The sequence below is a fragment of the Ammospiza nelsoni genome, chromosome 6 (assembly GCF_027579445.1).
Source record: "Ammospiza nelsoni isolate bAmmNel1 chromosome 6, bAmmNel1.pri, whole genome shotgun sequence".
NCBI classification, from domain to species: domain Eukaryota; kingdom Metazoa; phylum Chordata; class Aves; order Passeriformes; family Passerellidae; genus Ammospiza; species Ammospiza nelsoni.
Window position 1 is genome coordinate 38,409,014 of NC_080638.1, and position 21,150 is coordinate 38,430,163.

At 35.5% G+C, this 21,150-nt stretch overlaps 1 protein-coding gene across 3 annotated transcripts in view; it reads left to right on the forward strand.

Moving 5' to 3' along the window:
- Nucleotides 1-21,150, forward strand: part of AKAP6 (A-kinase anchoring protein 6) — a 258,465-nt gene that overhangs the window by 210,465 nt on the left and 26,850 nt on the right. For all 3 annotated transcript variants that reach the window (XM_059473668.1, XM_059473670.1, XM_059473669.1), the window contains exons 11-12: nucleotides 3,311-3,535; nucleotides 20,778-20,993. In XM_059473668.1, the coding sequence (XP_059329651.1) occupies nucleotides 3,311-3,535; nucleotides 20,778-20,993 (441 nt within the window). The remainder of the gene's footprint in view (nucleotides 1-3,310; nucleotides 3,536-20,777; nucleotides 20,994-21,150) is intronic.

The window sequence follows — 21,150 nt, forward strand, 5'->3', positions numbered from 1 at the left end:
CGTATATTTCAAACCAGCTACTCATTCTATTATAAAAACTCCGTAGCCTTTTCCTTTTCTGTTGATTTTTTTATTCCATGCTTGTCTCCTGTCTGACTTTAATAATTTTAGTTCTTTAATACATAAAAAATGTAAGTAAAATATGCCGTGTATTATGGGTATGCACCAAGTCAACTATAATGCAGTATATCTGATATACACTGACTGTCATGCTTGAGTGAATGTTAATAGAATTTATTCTGAAGGTACATGTTAGAGACATCTACTGTTTAACTATTTACTATACCTTTAAGATGAAAAGTGGGGTTGTCACTGCGTATTTCAGGTCACACTGATGGCTCAAAAACAAATACACAGATTCAGTACAAATCTGCATACCTGAAGCTGAGAATACAGCCAGGATATGTTTCATGCTGCTGTATTCATCTCACTTTTGACAAAAGCCAAAAAAGTTTCATGTAATTCATTTCACGCTATGATGGGCTGGGTCTCAGCCAAAGAGTGAGATACAAGAATCTGGCAAAAAGCAATATAGGGATTCTGTTACCCAGAGACCGGTGATGGCACTGTGCAGGAGACACTATTGTCCCATTGTTGTAAAACAGCTGAGAGAGAGAGGTCAAACTATATATTTTTCCATCCACTCTCCTTAATTGCCTTCACTTCAAATCAAGGGTAAGATAAATTTATAAATTACTTTAAATGATTAATTATAGATGTGTGATATTAGCAATACAGTTACATTGCATAATTTTGCATGCTATTATCCTAGTTTAAAAAATATTTCTAATACATTATTAGTAAGATATACATGCAGCCTCCCAACAGCATTTTAAATACTGACTTAAGTCACTTTAGGTGATGTGGTAATGCAATAGCCATTTAAGGGTGGGGGTTTTTAGTTAAGCAGAGTTGCTTCTAATCAGTTGATTCTCTAAATGTGCAAATTGTCAGAAAATGTTAAAATTTGCCTTATGAGCAGTGAGCTTATTACTTTAAATTTTAATCTGCAGTATCACTATAAGCATTTTGAACTTTTTTGATTGTTAATAAATGTTCTGATTTAGAAAGGACTTACTAACCCAATCTTTTGCATCTGATCATGACAACTTTTCTTTTTAAATAATTTTAGATGTAAGCCTTACATTTATGAATTTCAGTGTATTTAATCAGCTTAGTGGCACTGATTAAAGCTGGTAGGATATCAAACTATGAAATAAGATCATAATTCTTAAAATCTAGGAAAACTGTCTTAAAAATTTTGAAGCCCTTTGCTTCTCAGTATGTTAAAATCAAAATATACCTCCATATTAAGTTTTGCCATTAATTTCAGCATTTACAGAAAAATAATATTACAGTGTTTCTGGTAAATGCAGTTTCATGAATAATAAGCAGAGTTTGATGGAATTTTGTTTAATTTAATAAAAACCTCTGCAGAAACTAACAGCACTAGACATACTGTTTTAATTGGCATGATTACATTTTAATTGGCATGAAAAAAAATTAAAGACAAGGATTTTAACTTCTAACAATGGCAAAATAGAGGGATATGGTTTTTAATATTACTTTCATCTAAGGTGAACACTGTGGAATGGAAATACATTAGAATGAAATGTCAGTGGTGCGTACAGTTTAATCTGTGAAATTTTGTCCCCTGTGCTGAATATTACTCTGTCTCAATTGCATATTAAACAACCCTATCAAGGCAGGCATTGGCATCTGCTGTGCTGACACAAATTGTGAATTAAATGAAATTGATGTCCTCTGTCGTATATTTATGAAGACGGACCATTCTCTGAAGTATTCTGTTTATGAAGAATTTATGATTGCAAACTGTTCCAGAACAAAAAAGTGGCAATAAATTCTTTTTTGTGACCCTACCCTCCAAGGGCATTGATTTCACCTCCTGCTGCTACTTTTGTTGCAGCATAAAAACAATAGCTAGTGCTAGATTCCACTGAGGGTCTTCAAATTATCAATATTTGCACCATGAAAATAGAAGGGTGTTGCCAAGAAAGCATGTTTTCAGTTATGATCTCCTAAAGATGTGATTTACAGAATGCCACGTAGCAGATTAATATCTGTTGCTCTAATTTTATTTGTGTTTTAAAGCGTATTTTTGGAAGCTAATTTCATTGTTATAAATTATATTCCAGTAACTTGTATAGCATGCACTTCCAACAGACAGACATACTGGGTCACCTAAAACTGTATCTTCATGTTACAACAATTAACCACCACTAATTATCAGTTTAAAAGGTTATTGGATGTGTCAGTGTATATTCAATATTCTACAATCAGTAACACAGATCTAGTGCTTATAATAAGTGTCAGCCTGACAGCCTCTTATAGGTCAGATAAAACACTGCTTGGCATAGGAGAAGCAGGCAACAGCACATCTCTCTTCTGATGTTAAAGGATTGCCTTTCAAAATACTGAAAAGGAAGATAAGTTTCTATCCCTGGCCTCTTCAGAATATTCATTAAGCACCCAGCATCCACTATCAAAATGTTATTCAGTGATTCTGTTATTAGAAGTATTACTTTGAAAAGCTGGAGTAAATTAGTTTCATTAGCAGTGGCAGACAAACGTTTCGTCTGGTCCATTATCTCAAAGTGGATTCTTAACACGGAGAACTGAAATTTGAATTTGGTTGCCTAAAAAATTGGCCTTATGTTCAGGAACAGTGAGGATTTTTGGTGTCTGAATGAGTTCAACCACTTAAAAACATACCAGCTTTTGTGACCTAACTGTTCCTCTATACAGCCTCAGGGCTACATGAATGAAAATTATAACCTAACTGTTCAGACCTCAAAAAATATCTCAGTGTTTCTCCAAAAATGTTAATGCTACCTTGGATAGGAGTCTGGTGAATTCAGTGATTTTCATATTTTCTGTTGCTGTCTAGAAACCAGTAACTCTTATACTGGTTATATACTGGTATATACTGGTCTTATACTCTTAGCCATAAGTGTCTGAAGTCACCAACCAATTCTGTAGACTAACTAGTTTACAAAGTTATGAAAAATTTTGCTTCTTCTGTCCTTAATTATTCATAGTAAACACTAATTTATAATCCTTCTAGCTAAGTCAGTGACCCAGAGAGAACAGCATAAGTGAGAAACAAGGGTAGGAAAATTGAAATGTATTGAAACAAGGAAACAAAGAATGAAATTGATTGATATTAGTCATAATTATCAAAAAAACATCTCTAGCTATTTAAGAGATTCTTATTGTTGCACATTAACCTATATATGTTTTGGTACATAAGACTAATCTATGTTTTTTTTTTTTTCATCTGATGCATTAGAAAACCCTAGGAGAGAAGATCCAAGACACAATGGTAGGGCACAGTGGGTTAGGTCCACGTGACCTGCTCTCGCCTGAAAGCGGCAGCCTGGTAAGGCAGCTGGAGGTCAGGATCAAAGAGCTGAAAGGGTGGCTGAGAGATACAGAGCTTTTCATCTTCAATTCCTGTCTGAGACAAGAAAATGAAGGAACAATGAATGCTGAGAAACAACTGCAATATTTTAAGGTAATAAAAAACCTATCATAGCTTTCGTAGAGAAACTCTTCTTTATGGTGGGATAAAATATTTATCTTTAACATAACATAATGAAATGCATGTATATATTTAATGATATGTTTTCATTTTTATATATGTGTTCACTCATGTTTATTTTATTGAATCCTTACAATAATATTTATAATTATTTTTTGCAAAAGAGGTCTTTAGAGGGCTAATTGCACCACAGTTGTAAAAGCAATAGTATTCTTTCCTTCTACCTGAATGTAAAATGTACAATCATCGAATGGCTTGGGTTGGAGGAGACCCTAAAGATGATCTATTTCCAACCCCAACCCCCCTGAAATGGGGAGGGGCAAAAAAAAAGCAGCTGAATTTTGTCTCAGAAAGCTTCACTCCAAACTTCACTCTCAGCATAAGGTAATTAAGGTCTTGTGTGATCATCAGTTTAATAACCTGTCTGCACATATGAGTCAAGAACAGCCTATCTGAGGTAACAATTACAGTGAGCTAAATTTAGCGTACATGAGAAAACATTCAAGGTTGTGGTGACTAGATATGTGGAAAAAACATATAGACTGTGAGATTTGCATTAATCTAGGCCACATCCTAAGCCTAAGCCTGAAGATTAATAAAAAAGAGGGAAAAGATTGTAGTCACAATGCTTTATTCAGATGATAAGCTCTTTCAACCGAAGGCCAGTGTTCAGCTTTGCAACTGACTTAGTGGAGGTTGCATGTTTTGTTCCATTCCCTGTAAGTAGTGGTAACATTCAGGAAAGAGGGCTAATTTAGCAAACACACCTGGCAGAACTGTGCAATTTTCTTCTCTTCATAGTTTCTAAATAAACCCTCACCCAAGTCATCATTACAGGTCACTTTACTCTGCAAGTGATCTTTGACCAAAGAATAAGAAAGGAATCACAAGTCATTGTTGAGCTTTAGAGGTAAAGAGGTTTTTTCTCTTCCACTAGTACACCAGGGTGTCTACGGCAACAGCAGTCTCAAGGGGATGGACAATTTCTTAAATATGCACCTCAAAGAGTATGCTGCCAACACTTCTAAATGTACTTTGTTTTGTACAAGCATTCAATAAAACATCAGCAGAAATATTATTTTCTTCCCATTTAGTCATTCCTTGACTCTTCATTTTTCAATAATGATGATTAGTGAGAAGGGTGTGCCATTGTAGATAAAGTCAGTGGTTTTCAGGTTCCTGAACTTGTCCATTTGAAAGCAATTTTGAGTTTTCTTATGACATCAATACTATTTTTTAATTATTTGGAGTCTTCTGCTAATGGGGGAAAAAAAGTCATGGTGATTCTGTTTGATCTATCAGCAAACTTCAAAGCAAGTGATTAGGAAGGGCTGTTGATAGACCTGCAGAACTTCACAGCAACAGGTGCATATTTTCCATAGGAAATGCTGGACATTTTTATTCCTGTAGAAAATTATGGCATTTATTTAAGTGCAGAACTATGAATTTAAAAATCTAATTTCAGGAAAGCTTTATTTAAATCTAATTTTTTTTTATATTTGTATACACACACTCACACACACATACACACAAACAGAGTAGTACTATGCCAATCTTACATATTTTGTGCATAAAACTCTCAAATTAAATCTTTTTATACATATATGATATGATATCATGCCAAAAGCTCCAGAGATGTTAAACAGCATAGTGTTATCCACCATGATGTAGCCAGAGTATTTCCTTACTTGGTTGATTATCTATTAATTACACAAATAATACATTAATTATTTTCAAAATGGTAGCCATTAGAGTATAAAAAATAATTACCTATCAAATATGGTGAGAGCACATAATTTTGTCATATATATTGAACCATCTTTGTCTCATTAAATCTGAAATTCACTATAAGTAAGTTTTCCATTCTTCACTGATCTCCTGGGGAAGTGTATGAAAGAGAAAATGGATATAATTAACAATACTGCAATGTATAATACATATATTTGAGAGAGAACATTTAGAACATTTTCAAAAACATTAGCTATGCCACTAGTAGAAAACCTGCTGGGGTTTAGTTTGACTTACTTTCCACTTAAGAGTTTAACCTTATTACTGCTTTCACTGTGGTAAGTGAATCATTGTTTCTTAATGGAAATTTACTGTGATGCACCATCCCAATACACACAGCCACTGTACACAGGGAAACATTTTTAATAAAATAAACTCAACAATGCCATTGATTTTCATTCCATAATGTTATGCTTTAAATTACAGTTATGCCTTAGGTAAAACCATTATTCCATTTTTGAGGTGTTCTCCTTCCATTTTGCAATTGGGGGGTGAATTGAATGTGTAGCTCACATGCAGTTGGGACCCAAGATGAGAGTGATGTGGTGGGAGGAGTAGTTGTTAAATTCACTGGTAGGAAACTATTTTGACTTCTTTTTCTTTTTTATAGAAAATCATGCCATACAAATTTGAGTGTTCTTTTTATTAAAGAATTCACTACTGCATTATTTCCTTTTGGAATACTCCTGTGTAATAATAATACCTAGAATTTCTATAGTACTGTCCAGTCAAGGAGCTCTACATGTGGCACACACATTACTGAACTAAGCCCCACTAAAAATTTAAGGTAGATATTATTATCATCACCTTTTTAGAAATGAGGGAAATAAAATACACGGAGATTAAATGACTTTTCAAGGTTTTCACAGAAAGTCAAGTGTAGCATAGCTACAGCTCTGTTCAAGAAGGGAGAAATGACGAACACAAGTTGCTGAGCTGTAAACGGGGAAGCCAGGGTGTCTGTTGCAACACAAAATGTAAACTAAGAAAATAAAAATTAATTGCAATTCTTGAGCTCATCATAGTAATAAATATATGTTTATTTTATTTACTCATGCTTTTTATTCCTCTTTAAGTCCTTTGAGTTCACGTTTTCTAGCTTTCCACAGGAAATGATGTGGACAAGAACCAGAATCTTACCTTTTAAATGAAATCCAAAATTCTCAGGTAAACACATAGTTATAGCCCCTGAAATACCAGATATAATGAGACTAATAATTGGCACAACCAATTTTCTAAAATAACAATATACAGCTATTTTGTAGGTCAGGAGAGATTTGGAGTTGTAAAGAATGAGAAGCAATAATAAAAAGAGTTTGCATTCTTTCATGAAAGTTTTTACCAAGTTTCATTTGAGTAAGGTCTAGCCAGAAATTTATGAGCCTGTTAGCTTGTCAGTAGAAGTGGTCTGCCACGTTTCTTTTATGTGTCTGGGACTTCAAAAAGCATGCTTTTTTCTCTGCAAAATTCCCTCAAAAAGCAGCAAGAGAGCCTAAATAATTGGTCATATATTTTTGTCACTTGCAATAAAACTTAAGATATTAAGTGTTTTGTACAGAGAATGATCAGCTTTCAAAAATTGTTTTGGGTTTGGCTCATGGACCAGATACTTGAGAACAAGCTTAGACTTGTGAGTGCCTGTCTGTCTCAGAATCCTTTCTCAATCATGTACAACTGGGAAAGCCTCTAGTGTTTCCAGAAGCAAGATTTATAAAGGACCTTGTTCTCTTTCTCCTCCAAACTGAGATGGGGAACAAGATTTTTCCTCTTCAGAACAGGATTTTAGCAGACATTTTCTGCTAAATTGTGTTTGGCAAAAACAATGTTGCATTTCATGTCATTTCCTGATCTGGTTTTATTTGAAGCAATAAGCAACATGCTATATAGAGTCATACCTGTCTCTTAAATCTTTGTTTGTGTCTCTAACAAAAATAGTCTTGGTTTTCAGTAGTACTGAAAACTTGTGGTTTTCATTCACTTCAGTCAATATATCCATTAAAGAAATCAGACTACTTAATCATGCAAAACATGTTGAAAATTTTTTCTCATTTGAAATTTCTAAAAGTCAACGGTTTATTGAATTCCACAGCTAGTATTATTTGTTGCCATTTCTGCTTACCTTGTAAACAGTGTAAATTATGTGCTGGTTGTAACTATTTCTAATGACTAGACCCACTCAGAACTGTAAGTTTTCATCTTCCACTACATTTATGACTTGAGCATACCAGATGATGTAGTGTCATTTAAAAAAAAAAAGGTTTTCTCAGCAACATCTCTTATTTCTCCAAAGCCTAAGACAACTGAACTTTCTGATTAAATAATATAGGTTGCATTGGTAATTAAGAGTCAATATGTCTTATGATGCCTTTTATATTTACTGAAAAGTTTGTAGAAGAGTCAGCACTGTACATCATACAAAAAAACCCAGCTAAATGTACTTCAGCCAAATAAAACACAAGTGAGTTTGGAAGCATTTAAAATTATGGCCAAAATGAAGTAAAACTATTAATGTTGAATAAATGTTTGGAGACTCAGAAATTAAAGAAAATGCTGGCTGTTCCTAGTGGTGGCAGGGATTGCTTTCACCACTGCATTCTGGATCCTTTACAGTTTTTAGAATGATGTTTCTGGCAGAGCTGCAATCAAAGAATTAGAGAATTTCAATATGCATGTAACAAAAGTATGCAAAACAGTCTGCCACAGAAAGTCCAAAAGAAGTCAAGCTGGATTTAATCCTTTTCACACCTCTATGATGGGAAAAAAAATGTTGTAATAAATTTCTCAAAAGGTGTGTGATTTCAGAGACCTAAAACTTTTCACAGATGAAAAATTCTTTACCCAAATTTTGTTTGGATTCAATTTTAGCAAACTGAAAGGCATACAGTACTAAATTGTACAGAACCAAGAAGGACTCTGTGGGATCTCAGCACCTCAGGATGGAGGTGCAGAGAGGCCGAGACCACCCTTGGGGGGCTCGGGAATCCTGGAATGTTGCCAGAAGTGTCTGGTGGCAGGATTTTGATCCTACACAGGAGATGAGACCTGTATGAGGACTGGGAGGATTCCACTGGGTGAATGGTGAAGGGATAAGTTAGTTAAAGTGTAAAACACAGGGTTTAGGATTTTGGTACAGGGGGGTCTAAAGAAGTAAGATGGAGGAATTGGGGCGTGTCCTGTCCTTCTTCTTCTTCTTCTTGGCCTCCATCTTCTGTGGTGGTGGTGGCACTTTGGGATTGGTCATTACTAAAAGTGCACCGGTTAATAAGGGTAGAAGGTATTGGAGTAAAATGATAAATATTGTACACGTAACTTAGGGTATAAAGATAAGTGACCGCCCGGGGGCTTGGGGAGTGTGCCCATGGCTGACTTCCTGTGCAGACCTCTGTCGGGCTGAAAGAAAATCTTTTAGATAAACAATTAATAAACACCAAGACCGAGACAAGATCAGAAGTCTCTCCTCGTCCTTTGAAGCGTCGGCTCTTCAAGGCCATCCCTGGGCCTTTCCAGGCCACCAGAACAGCAACACAGAAAATTTACAAGTGGCGTCCCTGGACATAAATCAGCCAGAAGAACGCCGAAAATTTACAGGACTCCAAAGTTGCATGTAGCCTAATGCCTCTTACAAAGGTTTAAAGTGAATTCAGACTGAATTTCCATGACCCGCCATCCCAAAGTAGCACTTCTGTGGACCACTGAAATGGGAAGACTCATCTTTATAGTGAAGCAGCTGTACATACATATTTTTTGGCCCTAATGTAATACCTGGTTATATCTCTAAGTTGATTTAATTTACTAAAATATCAATGCACAATGCTATGTATGTATGCAAATGCACGTAAACAGAGAACACTTAGATATTTAATCTACCTCAGATTTTTATTTAATATACTAATTACTGAAAAAATTTCGCTATGTGTTTCAATAAGCTCTCCCTATTTAAGGTAACACTGATATGACATCGAATTCCCATTTAAGAATAAATGCTTTTCTGAGATAGCAGCTGTCATTCCATCATCTCATTTTGGCTTGAATCCTGAACTGTAAATTCTGAGGGTTTTTTACAATGTTACTTACTTTCTGATTAATCAAAACATCAAAATTAATCTTAAAGAATATGTAGTTGTCTCAACCTTTTTTTTCCCCCTCAATTGCTCCCTTTGCTGGGACAAATGAAGAGACAGAAGAGCCTCTGGACTAAGACGGGTGTGGGATGGAGGTTTCTCTAGTAATAGGAAGAGCTGAGCTCAGCAGAGCTCAGATACAGCACTCTACTGAATGCTTGGGTGGACAGAGAATGACCTAGTGGCTAATTTTAGGATAAAAATTCATATTTTACTTATTTCTTAGGTCTATTTTATGTACTGTCCCCTTATTTCTGATACACCAAGATGTTTGTCCCGCAAACAGTAGAGGCATGTTAAAACAGGCTTGCTACAGGGCAGAGATCTTCTCTGAGTTTCTTTTCTAGTAATTGGAAGGGAGAAAAGTACTTTTGGGATGCAATTAAACCATTCTGGTTTAGGCATCCAAAACCAAAAACTGACAATTTAGGCTATGGAGAAGAGGTACTGTACCTCAGAATACCTGCTTCTAAATTACTGTCTCAGGCTCACATTTTCTATTAGTTCAGATGAATCCCACTCAAGAAATTATCAGGAGTATCATTACGACAGAGGGACTTGGGGATGAGACAATTGCAATTCCGCTTAGAATGATTTACTGATATCTGTGAGGTTCTTCTACACTAATTACAGGTTTATTTATTTTCCAGAAAGGTTAAGCCCAAATTTCTCTTCCAGTCCTCCTAGATGTGCAATAGGGTGCTCATTTGAACCATCTTATTAATGGGAACTATTGAGGGGGTAGTTGAGCCCTTGTCCTTGTCTTTCTTACTATACTGTGAGGATCTATTTTTCATTCTTTTGTCGTGGGTAAGCTTGAGAGACTTCAGGTCTCACTTAATTTGAGCAATACAGAAGATGCTGGCCTACAGAGGAAGCTGTTCCAAACTGGCCATTACCAAGTAAAGCTTGCAATTTCATAGTGACAAAGGGCTTACAGTTCCTTTCCCAAGACTTTCATATCAATGACACCTACAGACTTGGAGCTTTATTTCCCCCTCTAAGTCATGGCCTCTTGAAGACTCATATGTGTAGAAGTAAAAAACGGCTTCTTTTGAGAGAACATTCTCAGTTCTATCACTTATTATTTTCATTAACGATTGAAGATATAATTTGCTTTTTCTCATTTTGATCCATCCAAATGATTCCTTGAAAATAAGACTGCTTATTGTTCTGCTATTGCCTTGAAGACTTATTTACAGCAGAACCAGAATCATTCTCTTCTGTTACTATCAACCTGGAAAAGGAAAATGAGAAGAAAGCAGAAGATGAGTAAAGAAAACAAGAAAGAAATATTTCCCCTAAAAATAAGCCAGGACTGACTTGCACTAATTTACAGAGAGGGTTGGTACTTTGGTTGGCCTCAAAGCTTTACCTTTGTTACTGATAACATGTATAAAAACAAGTACAGCATGGACTGGGTATATAAGACAGTTAAGAAAAATTCACTGCACTATCTCCATCAAAGTTCACTTTGTATTACTGCATGTGATTAGATGATTTATTTGACTATCTATAACTGCCTCTTTGGAGTCATAGCATTGCATTTTCAGGTGCAAATCTATCCAATATTAGTGGATTATTGATTGAATAGTGTCTCTGGAGCCATTAAACTCTACTAATGAGGTTTTTGTTTAATTGGTGGATCATGCTGAAAAATTTTCCCAAGTTTTGTCTTTGTATGTAAGTTAAAAGATCATAGTCCCAATAGGGAGTATTTTTATGGACTGTATTTACCTGTATTAAAGTAAGTACCTTTATTTATACTGAAAATTAATTTCATACTGCCATGAAATCTATTGATTTTAGTAGAATTTGCAGGGTAATTTATTATGAGTAAGAATATGAGTGTAAGAGAACAGGTCCTCAGTATACATTCCTTTGTGTTTATTGCAGTCCTCATCAGGTAAATTATGGATCACAAATATGAGATGTCAGTCAGCAATGGGATTTGTAGACTAGTACCATATTTCTAGGGTCAGGAGAGTGGCTTAGATAATACTTGCTGCATAAAGTCAGTGGGAAAAAAATATACTATGTGGATTCCTGTCCTTTGAAGGATGACTCCTTTACTGCTCTCTCAGGGAAGAGGTGCATTTCCTTGTGTCAGAATAAAACTGAAGGCCTGGCCCCTAATCTGATGGATTTTCTCTGCATTTTGTCAATGGCCGATGGTGCAATGTCATTCTTACGGAACCACCTTTCCCTTTGTCACATTCATGCTTACTTTCACATTTTGGTCAATAAGAGGAGCCTCATTATGTTCTAAGCATTAGTGAAGGAAGAAGTGAAGGCCTCTTTCATGGTCCTCTTGCTTTTCACCCCAATCTTATCATCCAGGCAGTGTAAATATGGCACTTGAAGGCACAATACTTTGAGTACCTCTGAGTCTCTAAGACCATCACAGCAAGCAGTCACCATAGCCAGACATCTGGTTTTTGATAACCCTTAGCTTTTTGTCTGCCATTTACAGTTCATTCTGACCAAATCACTGCTTCTGTCCTTCCTTCTAATTCAAGCCCTCTCATAGTCCTGGGACTAAACTGTGTGTGTCAGTCATGTCCGTCTAACTGGTACAAGGGGCGAGTTAGTATTAATTTAAAACTTAACATATTTATAGAATCACATAATCATAAATTTTAGAAGAGACCTCCAAGACCATGAAGTCCAACTTTTGGCTGAATACCACCATGTCAACTAAACCATGGCACTAAGTTCCTTTCACATAGTTGTAGAGAGTGATACTCCGAGCCTCCTTTCCTTCAAGCTGAACAATTCCAGCTCCTTCAGCCACTCCTTATATGATTTGCCTTCCAGACCTTTCAGAAGCTCCGTTGCCCTTCTTTGGGCATGCTCCAGCACCCCAATGTCTTTCTTGGATGAGGGGACCAGAACTGGACACAGGACTTGAGATGCAGCCTCACCAGGGGCAAACAGAGAGGGACAGCTACTTCCCTAGTCAATGTGATCACTTGTCTTGATCTTATTTACCAGGTTAGGTACTGAGGGAGCTGCCCTACATCTGAGAGGGGTGAGCCTACACAGTGCTGCCTGGCTCTGGTTGATTCTGCTCTAAGTAGCTTCTCTTGTTGGGAACGTTTAGTTTTGTCTTGAACTGAACCCAAAACTGTGAGCCTGACTGTATATTTATGCTTAAGGTAAGGCAAAAGAATGTATATTCATTCTGAGGATGCACTGCTTTTGGAAATCAGATGAACACAATTTCTGGAAAAGCCTGTTTGTTGTCCCTGTGCGTATACAGATAGACATGAAAACATCACAATTTATTTTCCTCAGTTTACTCTGGCACAGCTGTTTTTGCATTCAGGTGAAGTTTACTTCGTTGACATAAGAAAAAAGCCAGAGGAAATATCTTTTTCCTTACTTATTACATGTGTTTATTTCCCCTTTCCTGTTCTGAAGTCGCCAAAAGAATAGTCTAATCTATTTTATGTTTGCTGCTTTCCCATAGAAAAGGTAATACCTATACACTGCAGGACATGTTTTTTGTGATTCAGAATAGGGTCTAAGCTCTCAGTATATTTTGGAATATACCAGGCCCATTGCACAAGGACAGCAAAAATACGTGTCTACCACCTAAGAGGGAACTAGATTAAGAAAGGGAGTGAGTATGCTGTTAACATCTGAACCTCACCTTGAGATTTACAGATATTGATGTACACCCATGCAAGGAAGTTTTTCCTTTAAAGCTCAATATAGCTCCAAGATAGAATATGAAGTTTTAACAGTTTTAACTCTTCCATAAAAATGCCTGAAATTTGTACCTAAAGTTTTTAGGCAATTGGAGGTGGTTTCTTGGCATCAAATATGTGATCTATGTGGAGAAACATCTTGATTTCTTTTAAAATATAATTCTAAGTGAATTTCAAAGACTGGAAGTCAAGTTGAACCTAAATGATTTTTAAGAAAAGTTTCCACCTGTGCCTAAATTCGTTTCCTGTCTTGAATTTATACACATTTCATTTGAAACTCTACTCACTGTGGTGATCTAACAAAAATTTCAAATTTAAAATGTCCAATATAGGTAAACATATTTTTGATCAGTGTAGTTCAGGATTCACTACAAAAGCAAAACACAACACTGATGTTTATCCTACCTCTCTGATGATTAGCCTGCTTTTATCTTAGCATTTTCTGGGGGCAAAAAATGAAACCCTGGAAAATTGTGGCACTTCCTGCAATATTTCTCCTTTGAATCTTTTTCACTGGAAAGATAATATCTCAAATTAAATGAGAAGAGGACACAAACCAAAGCCATTTATAAACAGGATGCTAGACTAGAAATATGAATTCTCCTGCCATCCCCTCTGGCTCCTCTATCTGAGTGACTTGACTTATTCCCTGGAACCAAGTTAACCCCAACTTCAAAGTGGGCAGTTTGTAGCTCTAAAATACTTCCTCTTGAAAATGAATCGAATTCCCTGCATGAAATGCAAGAAAAATAAGTCTTGGAAGAGATATGTTTTATTTCAGTAGGAAAGATTCATTTTCATCCAACACCATTTTACTTTTATTTTTAAAAGTTATCTTTCTGTAATTGCACACTAGTTTAGAGTTAAGATAGGAGCATCTTAACAATAATGGGCACTTTTTTTAACAGATTATTGCCAAAAGTGCATTCTTTATTCCAGGGAGACACTGTAATAGATACCAGCGCTTTCGTAATGATACAAGCAATCTGTAAGCTATTATAGTTTCTTTTATAGTAACTTAATCTTCATATTGTTTTATACGTCTGGAATTTTAATAGTGTTTTTAATTTATGAAGAGGAGTATATTACATATTACTAGTTACATGGGAGTATGAGCTAAATAACAGACCATTGAATGGTATTCTTACAAACAAATATTTTGAGGTACTTAAACAGGCATAAGGAATAGAACAAAGAAGTTAAAGAATGCCATACAGATATAATAGTAGCTTTTATGGAATGGGTCCAGAACCATCTAATCTGAATTGCAACTGTTTTTAATGCATAAATTTTGCTTCTACAGAAAAATGGGAATGCTATTTAAAAGTAAAGATTTTACTCAATGTAAATATATTTACCTATTTAATTAATTTAATTATTAAAATAATAATAAAGTATCATATAAATTATGTAATATTTTAAGAACACATATAATAATAAATAATTCAATTATTTATTCAAATAAGTACAGATACCCATGTAACTTTTTAAAGCTAATGAAAAAAATTCATTAAATACTTGCTTATATGTAGAATGCAAACTCCTATGTATATTCCTAAAGCTAGTGCAAAAATAAAGTATTATTTTCCTTCTAGTTCATTGTCATTTTTAATATGTCTAGAAAGAGACACAGTTCTCTTGTAAGAGAAATATCGTAACACTTTGCAGAGAGTTGCAGAGATATGATCAGTGTAGCAATTTAGTGGTTGTAATACTATTAAAAGTAGGGCTTTTAAATGAAGAGAACCAGTTCACTATTTTGAAAGAAGTGATATTCTACTTTAAACTGTCATTCTGTATTTCTGACTTGCAATTAGATGATATTTCTAAAATGTCATTCCCAGATTCTGTTGTGACATCATAATAAAATGTGACAGGAAAGATATTATATCAATACTTTTTCCATAATTAGCATTACATTTCTCTCAAGGGTTAAATACAAAGGTTTTTCACTCAATGGTCTGCAAGCTTTGTGCCTTTAAAATCTTTTAATATAGCCAAGACTGGTGACAACTGGGAGACAGATCTATGAACAAACCCATTTGGAGAGAATAGTTTTGTGGTGTGTGATATATGTTAGGCAAATGAGCTTATTAGGGCTCTCATCTATTTTATTATTGGTGCCCAATTTAATAGAGGCATTTAAAAAACAATATTTCTGCCTGCGTCCTTGAAATGAAGAAGATACATTGATATAATTGAGAGCAAATGATTGCATGTTGTGCCATTTAATCATGTCATTTTTCAATTGCTGTTTTTTGCACTTCACTGCATGCTTATAGAATATTTAGCTTCGATATAGATTAAGTCACACAGTATGCAACTGAGTAGATTTCCCATATTAGGTGACATATTCTTTTAACCTTGAAATCAGCAAAAGCACACAGGTTTGGCAGTATTTTTCTAAACAATGATGAGTAATCATTCATTTTCTATCTTCGTCATTTAGCTTTTTTATTTCAAGGAATTACTCCCCTATTAATAATTTTTGAGAAATTGTTGGTTTTCTTTTTCATTCGAAACAAAAATTCTTCTTTTCACCATCTGTCCTGCAAGAATGCATTACCCTGAGAAGTTCCAACAGGCATTGCCATTTCACAGACAGCACTGAAAACTACATTTTACCCAAACTTTGCAAGCATTTCCTCTTTTATTTTTCCTCTTTCTTGTTTCTCCTTATTGATGTATTATTTCTGTTAGTTGTGATACTTAAAGTTTTACATTATCACTTTTAAAACCTGAAATGTTGCCCTAGCCAAAAATCAGGCATAAAAAGCCAAATAAATTCTAAAAGGTGTATTTTGATTGGTGTACACAGAAGAGTGACTTCCATTCTCAGATCCTGCATTAATTTCTGCATGTGATTGTTGTACTAAAGAACAGCAGATTCACCTTCCATCAAAAAATAACGGGTGCAATCAGAAGTGTATCATTTTCTCCCTCATATACCCACATGCAACAAGGAGGAAGAGTTAGCCTTTAACAGACCAAAGTTAAACAGACATTTTCTCTTAGATCTCATAATTTATCTGCAGCTGAAATTCTTTTGTGTTCCTAAAAACAGTCAGTGTTGCTCATGTGTACACAGAAGCCCTGAAATAGCACTGATCTCAGTATACCTTGGCATTTCTTCTGGACCTGAAAGTCCAAAGAAAATCCATTTGTTTGTCATTGTCCAACTATTTTCAATTGGCCATCTCTACGTGAAAATTTAGTCCAGTTGTAGAGTGAAAACAAGAAGCTTCAGATCCCATAAAAATAAATTCTCCAAACAACATGTTATAAATGAGGCTATGAAAAAATCTCAATAATCTATGTGGTGAATGTGTGGATTATGTGGATTTAAGGCAACTCAACTAATTTTACTATGACTTTTAAACTACTTTTAAGGATAATTAATCCCATTGAATTCATCAAATGTCTTAAACAGTTAATATAAACAGCTAGTCAAGATTCTTGATATAACCTGTTTAAGTGGCCTACTCATCTTACATCTCGTGTCAGAAAGCTGACTTCCCATACAGGTCTTTCAGTCATGCAGAGCAGGTGGTGCAGCACAGCTCAGGTGCTGATATGCTGCAGGAAGGCTGAGGGATGGAAACTCACTGGGGCTTGAGGAGCTGTAACATTCCTCAACTCCCCACCTTTCTATGCCTCTCATATTCTCTGGTGCTGCCTGAAGCTGCGCACATGTTTCTGGTCATATGCGACTCAGGAGTCACATAGCTAAGCCAAGCACCTTCTCTTCAGATCATGGCCACTTCCATCCCCATAGATAGTGCCATTAGCCCTTGGCTTGGAAGGAGTGTTTGATGTCATTTGACTCAGCAGGGACTTTTCCAGATGATTTAAGTCATGGTATTAACAAGCTGTGAAAGTAGTTTCAGGTAGCTCTTTTTAGCTATGCGGGTGATAACTTCAAAGCACTGAAAATAGGAGTAGGCAGGGGGAAGTAAAGAATTGGACAGGAATCCTCAGTATGGGAAGCCATGACCATGAAAACATTCTAATGACTAACACCTCAATGATATCAGGGTATCTGTTGTGAAGCAAATGACTCAGACACGAAGTCAACTTCATACACAGCAGTTGCAGTTACTGTGTATACTCTTAGCCTGCAGCAAAAAAGTCAAATACATTTATTTAAGTCTCACTGCAAAGGCTTAAGTGAATATGTTTCTCCCACATTTGCAAAGATTTGGATTGTGTTTACGTTTACCACAGCTCAATGGACACATGATGGTATGAGGGGACAAAATTGTAAGTGTTTGATCTCTTAATCTATGCTTCAACAAATCTTTTGCACACACAGAAGACTAAGTGAGCCTAAGTGATGCACCTCAGTTAGATCACATCCTAATTTTCTGAAGTGCCCAGTAGCTTACAATAACAGCTTTAAACCATAAGGCTTTAGGCTCAAGAGAGGTACTCATCATATTTCCTTACTCATCAAATTTTTAAATTAATTTACTTTTATCAAACATGAATTATAGCTTCTACATTCACAATGTACCTTGCAAATAATTAATTGAATTAACTGTCATTCTGGAAGCATATTTTGCATGTGCAATTACTGTATTGACAGGTTTTTATAAAAGGATGCAATTTTAACAATAGAAAAACCTGGATGGATATCCAACACCACAGTGTATATATCATGTCATGGGCTATAGGCAATTATTGTGTCCCTTTAGGACACTGAACACAAGACCCTAATACTGCTTAAAGTCATTATTGCTAGTGCTATTATATAGGGCTTAAAGATGTCTTTACATGATTAAGTTCTCTGGGTTTTAAAGTATTGTTTCTATAGCCAACTATTTCAATACACTGTTAGATATAAGCACTTCATTCTTCTCCTGTTTAATATTAACCATAATATCATGTAATAAAATTGAAACAAAAGTGCCATAGGCCTAATTGTTCTGTCAAAGCCATGTAAATCAGAAATAACTTCAGTAAAGCTACTGTTATTATGCTGGTGTAAAATTGATATAAATTAGAAATTACTTGGACGCTGCAGCTCTGCTTTCAGATAACACAATGTAAAGGCCTCACTTAAAGTCCCCTATAATGGCTTATGAATGCAATTCTCCTTACCTCATCATGTTAAAAGGCATTGTATCAGAAAAGACCAATATTTATAAGGGATGACTTAATCAGATAGATCAAGGTAAATTAATGTTATGGGGCCTGATTCTGAGCTATATTGACTTCTATGAAGTTAATGCAGACCTACATAAATTTGGCTGTGATTGGTGTATAACTCACCATCACTTCCAAAAAACCTGAATTGCCTGGCTGTTATTTATAAAATGTAAAATAAGAACACTGACTTTAGATAGACTTTTTGGTCTGGTTTGGTTGGCTGGTATTTTTCCTGATCTGACATTAAGCTAATGAACAGCATCAGAAGGGAAATGACCGCCAGACGTGGTGGTTACATCAAGGACCACGAAGGAAACTAGTAATGAACACTAGGAAAATAAATAAGGGCAAGTTCAGGAAACGCAAGTGAAAATGCAGCTCTGGTATAAATTGAATAATAAAATTCCTGGTCATATTTTGCCATAAATAGTGGTTTGAGAATTTGTCATTCACCTTATTTAAAATTCAGAAATATTAAAGGTACAGGGTTCTCTCATTACAGAAGTAATAGAATTCTAGCTATTATAGAGTTAGGGTAATTTAAATAGCTATAGAATGCATTATATCAATAAGTAGAACATCTGTATGAAATGTCCACCTGCTACTATACTACTCAGTGTACTTTGCAATGAAATGTACTTAATCATTTTAAGATGTCTTCTAATGAAGGCTTATCGGGAATAACATTTTGAACACAAATACTTTTAGGCACTAAAACTTCTGCTTTAAATGAGATTGCATTGCCTTGTTTACCCTTGTTGATTAATAAGCAATCTGTTAGGATGGCCCAATTGTGCTGGTGAAAGTAGATTAGTAATTCAGCTATGTTTGTGAGTTTAATCATCATTTCTCTTGAAGGCTTTAAAAGAAATTCCTGTCTTTTGCACACTATCCCTATGCAAAGAAAAGATGCATGTTTTTAGCTGTATATACCAACCTTTTGGCTCACACTTTCACCTTGCTATTATTGATCAAGAACAGCAGCAAAATACTCATTTGAGTTATGACATTTCTAATTATAAATTTCAATTTTTAAAGAAACGGTGACACAAAAACTGGAACTGGAATTCACTTTTCTATAGAATGTTTTTGTTTTGCTGATAAAATTAAGAAAGATGATCCTGGTTTTTTATCAGTTAACACTTCTGAACAGCTTTGAGAGATATTGTGGCTTTTTTTACTTGCTTCTTATTATTAATTGAAAGTTTAGGGGCAAATACCCTGTCTTCAAAAAAGATGATAGTTGAGATTTTCTCATGGGGTTATGCACTTTCATCTGTGGTGTCCCACAGAGGGAAACAGATGTTGGCAAGTTACAATTTAAATTATCTGTAAAGCTCCCATGTGTAGAGCACAGTCCTGTTAAATTCAGGACTAGCATATCCCTATGATAATTATTGAATACTTGAGCTTTGCAATGTTATAAAAGTAAAGGATCTCAGAATCTGGGCTGAAGCAGTCATCTTCATGTGCAGTTCTGCCTTCTCTACCCCAGCTTCATAGATGTTATTATTAAAATTTGTTATGAGTTAAAAAAAATCCTGGTTTGATGTTCAGTGACAGTAGAGTGTAATCACAGATGAAACCATGCTTGGAAGCACCCATGCCGTTAACTGCTTCCTGGTGGTAGACATCGCTCTAGTTCTGGCATGTAGGATGCATTATTTATTCTGTCACTCATCAGGATTTTCAGTACAGTTTCTTAGGGTTTTGGTGGAAAACCAACATATCCTGGCTCCCATCGAGTTTCAGTATTAGGGCTTAGCAATTGTCTCCCATCATCCAATATATGTCAGACTGCATTTTCAGTAGCACTGGAATCAGTATATTAAGTAAATGCAGTGATGTACTCCTTTTCAGGGATGATACAGTTGTCACACTTTTCCTACATTTACTTGAATATGGAACTACCCTGAAAATATTTTATGATAACAAAAAACATCTGTAAACAATTTTATACTGATTTTTCTCTTTCTGTAATGTTTCTCCTGTGACAGGGCACATATGACCCATAATTTCTATTGTTTTTCTAAAAATATACATATTCTCATTGCATGACTACAATTTTTCTCTCTTATTTTCCTGTAGAATTTCTGAAGCTGATTACTGTCAGGGTAACTCATTTCAGATGTGACCCAGTTGAATGAAAAAGAAAGGAAGAATAAACGAGTCTACACTATAAAACTTTCAGCATTATAGAGACAGTTAGCTATGTATGGCATTTGTTTGAAGAAGACTGAACGTAGTGTTAGTCTGTCTGTGCTGTTAAGACTGTATTTATCTGAAAACAAAACACTTAGCTTTGACAGAAGTATGGGAATTTATGGAAGACCTGAAAAAAATATTGCAAGGCAGAGATTGGGCACCACTAAATATCAGATAATAATTAATATTTCAGTTTGAAAAGTATTCCATGCTGACATCTGCTGTTTGTCTGTCCTTCAGTCTCTATGCTCTGAGATCAAGCAGAGGCGCCGTGGGGTAGCCTCTGTGCTGCGATTATGCCAGCACCTCCTGGATGATCAGGAGACCTGCAACCTAAATGCAGATCACCAGTCCATGCAGCTGATAATTGTAAACCTTGAGAGGAGGTGGGAAGCCATTGTCATGCAAGCTGTCCACTGGCAAACCAGGCTACAGAAGCGATTGGAAAAAGACTCGGTGAGTGATGCTTGCTTTAAAAAGGTCTCGTGGGATTTCATTCTTCACAAGAAACACTTTTTCAGCACTAGAAAAACATACCCATCTCTGAGTGTTTTCTTCTGACAGAGATGCCATTCTTAGTCTTTACTGTCTACAAATGAATCTTCAGTTTTTT